Here is a 6,082-nt window from a genome sequence, read left to right as displayed (position 1 = left end):
TTTCCTCAGTAAAAAAACATTAGGACTAGATAGGTTTATAATTAAATTCTATCACATATTTAAATACCAACTAATTCCAATATTTAAAAAAATTATTTGGAATAACTTGCAAAGAATCAATCCTACCAAACTTTTTTTATGAAACAAATATGGTGCTAATACTTAAACCAAAAAAAAAGCAAAAATAAAGAAAAAAATTATTGTTCAATTTCACTAATTAATATTGATGCAAAAGTCCCAAATAAATTACTAGCTGGGAGACTACAATAGCATATCACAAATATTATACATTGTGACCAAGTGGATTTATACTAAAAATGCAGGGCTATTTCAATATAAGAAAAATCATAACAATAACAAAATCAACAATTAAATGCTAATATCAACAGATAAAGAAAAGGCTTTTGACAAAATATAACATTCATTCCTATTTTAAAAAATACTTGAAAGAATAGGTAGGTATAAGTGAATTTTTCCTTAAAATGATAAGTATCTACCTAAAACCATCAGCAAACATTATTTACAGCAAGAATAAGTTAGAAGTCTTCCCAATAAGATGAGGAATGAAGCAAAGATGATCATTATCACCACTATTATTTAATATTATATCAGAAATGCTAGAAAGAGCAGTAAGAAAAGAAAAAGAAGTCAAAATAGGTAATGAGGAAATAATACTATTTCTTTTCACAGATGATATGATGGTATACTTGGAAAATCTTAGAGATTCAATTAAAAATTAGTTGAAATAATTTTCACAAAATAGCAGGATATAAAATAAACACATAAATCATCAACATTTTTATATATTATCAACAATCTCTCCTGCAAGGAAAGAAAGTGGGAGATATTTTGTTTAAAATAATTATAGACAATATAAAATACCTGGGAGTATGCCTGCCAGAACAAATCTAGGAACTATATGAGCATAATTATAAAACATTTTTATACAAATAAAATCAGATTTGAATAACTGGAGAAAGATTAATTGATTATGAATGGAAAAAGCCCAAAATGATAAAAATAATAATTCCACATAAAGTAATTTTACATATTCAGTAGCATTCCAATTAAACTACCAAAAATTTTATTTTGTTGAGCTAAAAGAAACAAAAACAAAATTCATTTGGAAGAATAAAAGGTCAGGATTATCAAAAGAATGAAGGGGGAAAAGTAAAAGAAGTAAGTGTCTAGCAACTCCAGTTGGTAGTAATTATCAAAATTATCTGGTACTGGCTAAGAAACAGAATGGTCAATCAGTGGATTAGAATAGGTATACACATACAATAGTTAATGATTATAATAATCTTGTGTTTAATAAATGCAAAAATCTAAGCTTTGGAGACAAATCACTATTTGGTAAAAAATGTTGAGAAAATTGGAAAGCAGTCTGGCAGAAACTAGGTATAGACAATTATCTTACACCATTTACTAAGATAAAGGAGATATTCTAAGTAAATTAGAAAAGCATGAAACACATTACATATCAGATTTATGGATAAAAGAAGAATTTGTGATTATACTGAATAAAATGATCATTCATATCAACCATGAAGGACTTACAAGAGAAGATACTATCCAAATTCAGAGGAAAAAAATGGAACATGGAAATATGTATATATATCTCTCTCAAATATTGACCTTTTCTAATGCAGGGTTGAGACAGAAGGAAACAACCTGAAACTCAAAATGTAACCAAAATGATAATAAAGCTGGTGATGATGATAAATATATAAAAAAAGAAAAGCCCTTTGGAAACCTTAAAACAGTATATAAATGTTAAACACTGCTATTATTATTGGTCCCAAAGCCCAGAAATCAAAACTGGGTCTGTTAAATAATGTGAGTTTCTTCATTTGTTCCACTGAGCACAAATTAAATGTCTCAAGATGTTGCTTGCTTGCAGATGAGTTCCTTTAGCTGTCCCAGCCTGTCCTTTCTCAGAGCTTCTCTAATAGCACAGAAGAAGCCAAAATAGTGCTGAAAATTGTGCATCATGAGGAGAACTCCAGCTAGCAGCTCATTAGTCACTAGGAGGTGGTGGACATAAGCCCGACTGTGATTCTTACAGCAATAACAGGAACAGCCCTCAACCAAAGGACCAAAATCATCACGGTACCTGAGAAAAAAATTACAATGACAAGACTGACAGTTTGAAACTGATTGAAATGGAAAGCTAAAACAGATATTGCTGAATAACCTCTAATAATATGTGATGACACTGGTGTTCTCAAACATACACACAAGGCACATGATAGACTCTTAAATGACATTAATGTTGTTATTAATAATACTGTGTTACTATTAAATAAAACAATAAAAACATCATTAAAGATGATCTTTAATTACATGACTGTGTATTTTTATTATTGCTATTAATAATGCCACAATCAATTATGCTGTTATTGATCATAAAAAATATTAGAAATCCTCTTTAATGATATAACTTGCTATCAATAATGCTATTATTAAATGTTATCGGTATTATGTTATTAATAACACTGTAAAAATAAAAATAACATTAATGGAGATCTTTAATTTTAAATATCTTATTTATAAAAACACTGTGCCTCCATAAAGGGTATCCTAATAGTTCTCCTTAGCTTCTTATTTATCAGGGTTAAATATATGATTCAAGATTCACACAACTAAAAGGACTTTGGACAATTTATAGGTTGAAAAACAATTTTTTAAAAAATACAATAAATTAAAGGTAAAACAGACCAAGATCTTTTTTAAGGCAGGGATTCTAAATGATGAGTCTATAAGCCTGCTTTAAAAAAATTTTTTTAAATAACCATTTCAATATAATTTGTTTCCCTCATAATCCTAAGTACTTTATTTTGTACATTTAAAAATGCTTTTTCTGAGAAGGGATAGTCCCCAGGAGTAAACCACAAACATAAAATAACACAAAATAAAATTTCAGAACCCCTGATCTTAGGTACCACAAAAGGGCAATTTTGTGCCTAAGATTTATGGTAACTTTTCTAAAGCAAAAAGGAAAAGATTGGGAGTTATATAATAAGTACTTTCTAAAAGAAAAAAGTATATATTTGAATTTAAAGAGAAAAAATGTTACTGGGCCCTCACAAGTATACACAAAAAACAGTCAGTCAGAATGACTTCAGAAATAATATTGACACGAGATGACTTTAGTTGCACACACTATTTCAAAAAAGGAAGAAAAAGCACACACTGAAAAGGAAAACTCAGTCATCAACAACAACAAAAAAAAGTCACTCACTTTTTTTCTTTCAGATTTATTTCAAAAGCTGTTTCTGGAATGCATTTGATTGTTGTAACTTTATCTATATGATCCCTGTTGTCTCCTCCTTCTTTCTTCTTCCCATTTTGTTGTAAAACTATAGGGCAAAACAGTAACAAAAGATCAAAGATGACAGTACAGAGAAGATTTGTGTGCTCTAGTCTCCTGACATATTTTCCTTGATTATTCCTCATGACAAAGGTCATATGGTCAGCATTTTAAATCAATTAAGCTTTAATGATCATTTTTTAAACACTCAACAATCTTCAAATATAGATTTAGATATAGATACAGGCATCTTGTGTCTATAAAAACAGAGACATATTCAAATAGAAAAACATGAACAAAAGAAATAATTATGTACATGAATCATTAACATTCTATTATTTGCTTTAAAAAGTGTGTATATAATAACCTTAACAACATAGTAACGAAGTTTTCTGTTTACTGTCTATCCAATATTCTTATTATTCTGTTAGTCTTATTTTCTCCATTTTGCATCTTTTTATATAAGGATTCCCATATTTACAATAAATATAATACAATAAACATTTATTAAGTACCCATTATGTGTCCTGAACTGTGCTAAATCATTTGATCTCTTGTACACCAAGCCAACCTCTAGACTCTAAATTGAAGGACAGTTTCTGATTTGGATCAATGGAGGACTTCCTTAATGGGAGTTTCCTACACCAAAGAATTCGTAATCTAGACCAATTTTTCTTTTTAATCAAAACTTTTAACATAGACCACTAATGCAAACAACTAATCTGGCAATGTGCTTTGCAAAAAAGTCTGCTCTGTTCCTTTGACTGCTTATCTATTAGGGAATGGATCTTACTCAGAGATGTGTATAAATTCTTCACAGATTTGGGATGCAAGACTTAGAAATGTTTCTAGCAAGGAATCTTCCCCAATCTGTTTCTCTATTTCTTATTCAGCTTGTTTTTGATTATACAAAACTTCTTTTCATATACTCAAGTATGTCTAGTTTGTCTTTTGTTACTTCTCTATTCAATGAACAGCTAAGCATTTTTCACTTCTCTACCACTGCAGAAGACATCATTTCATTATTTTCTCATTTAAAAACTTTAAAATGTTTAGAAAGTTGATTCATTTAGACACTGTAATACTAAATTTCAATTGTGGTTCTGAAATTTAGATTCTAAGCACTTTTCCCACCAAATTGCTATGCAATAATCCCAACAGCTTTTACTGAATAATGATTTGCTTCTCCAGTATTATATAAACTTAGATTTTATTAAATACCAGCCTGCTGGATTCATCTGATTCAAGTTCAGTTGTCTAATTTGTTCCACAGATCTTAAAAAAAAAAACAAAAAAAAACCCAACCTACTTGGCACTATATAGTTTTGATAATTACTGCTTTATTGTATAATTTAAGATCTGGCAAAGCAAGTCCACCTTCCCTTAAAAAAAAAAAATTATCTTCTTAGCAAAGAACTTTTCCCTCATTTAATTCTACAAAGAATTCCCTGGAATTTCAATTAGTATTGAATTGAATCTACATTTAATTTGAGCCATAATTTTTTTTTATTTTAATAGTTCAGCCCACTCATATGGCACTACATCTCTTCAATTATTTAATTTTCCCTCTATTTCTGTAAAGAAATGTTATTATTTTTTAAATATCAAGATATTAATAAAGATTATTCTAAAATATTTTAAAAAGTCATTTTATGTAGGTCTTGGTCCCCTATGCTGGGAATGTTCTCTCTCTTCACCTCTACCTCAAAATTCCTAACTTCCTTCAAAATCCTCAGACCAAGCCCCTCTTTCTGCATTAAGTCTTTCTTTACCCTCAAGCTGCCAGTCCTCTCCCCTCCTGTATATGTTTCTATATGTTTCTTTACACATGTGTGCACACACACATATGATGTTTCTTGTTCAAATGTTAATTTCCTTCGGGGCAGGGATTGTTTTTCTTTTGTTCCCTAATATTAACACATGGCACAGAGTAGCTACTTAATAAATGCTTATAGACTGATTATCAACCGATTTACGCAGTATTTCTGCAGCTCTACTTTTCAAAATGACTAGTGATGACGCAGAAGCACAATTCTCATTTTCTACACTAGACACAACTTGACTCACTTTTGAACCTGGATTTGGCTTTATCTCAGACTATTCCTATACTTTTACACCTTCATTCAGGAGAACAGGGAATTAATTCACCACAGATATCTTGGGGTTATTGTTCATTCGTTTTAGAAGAGGAGCTCCTTATGTGATTTCCCCTCCCCCCTTTGATCTGATTTCTTTTGCACAACATGATGAATATAAAAATTGTTTAGAAGAATTGCACATTTAACCTATATCAGATTACTTGTTGTTTTGAGGAAGGGGGGAGGAGAGAGGGAGAAAATTTTGGAACAATATGATTTTGCAAACGTGAATGTTGAAAACTAACTTCGCATATATTTGGAAAAATAAGATAGTATTAAAAATATTTTTAAAAGAGGAGATCCTCACACCACAAAATGTCCCTCCCCAGTTAAGCACATTACCTCTTATCTCCTCACCTAGCAGGGGTGAATTCAAGTCTTGACTCCACCTCCTCAGTCTCTTCTTCCCTCTAACTAGAGAGGAGTCCAAAGGACAGAGGTGGAACCTGAAGGATAAAAAGTCAAATTCCTCCAAATGCTTTCCTATATAGCAGGCAGAACCTGGACTCCACTCCACTTTGGACCTGCTACTCTGCCTTGTTTCAACTCCCTTAAACAAGATGCCCTTGGTTCCAGGTACCCCTGGTGTCCCATTTCTCCATTCCTCTTTCTTGTCTCCTTTAGTGTATAG

The 6,082-nt window shown here is 30.8% G+C and overlaps 1 protein-coding gene across 3 annotated transcripts in view; it reads right to left on the bottom strand.

Annotated features, from left to right (window-relative positions):
* Positions 1-839: 839 nt before the first annotated feature.
* QTRT2 (queuine tRNA-ribosyltransferase accessory subunit 2) overlaps positions 840-6,082 on the bottom strand; it is a 48,499-nt gene continuing 43,256 nt past the window's right edge. For all 3 annotated transcript variants that reach the window (XM_003763601.4, XM_031959685.1, XM_031959686.1), the window contains 2 exons: positions 3,245-3,362; positions 840-2,116 (listed from right to left, as the gene is read on the bottom strand). In XM_003763601.4, the coding sequence (XP_003763649.1) occupies positions 1,882-2,116; positions 3,245-3,362 (353 nt within the window). In that variant the 3' untranslated portion in view covers positions 840-1,881. The remainder of the gene's footprint in view (positions 2,117-3,244; positions 3,363-6,082) is intronic.

Source organism: Sarcophilus harrisii, chromosome 3 (assembly GCF_902635505.1).
Source record: "Sarcophilus harrisii chromosome 3, mSarHar1.11, whole genome shotgun sequence".
NCBI classification, from domain to species: domain Eukaryota; kingdom Metazoa; phylum Chordata; class Mammalia; order Dasyuromorphia; family Dasyuridae; genus Sarcophilus; species Sarcophilus harrisii.
This window is presented reverse-complemented; position numbering and strand designations above follow the sequence as displayed.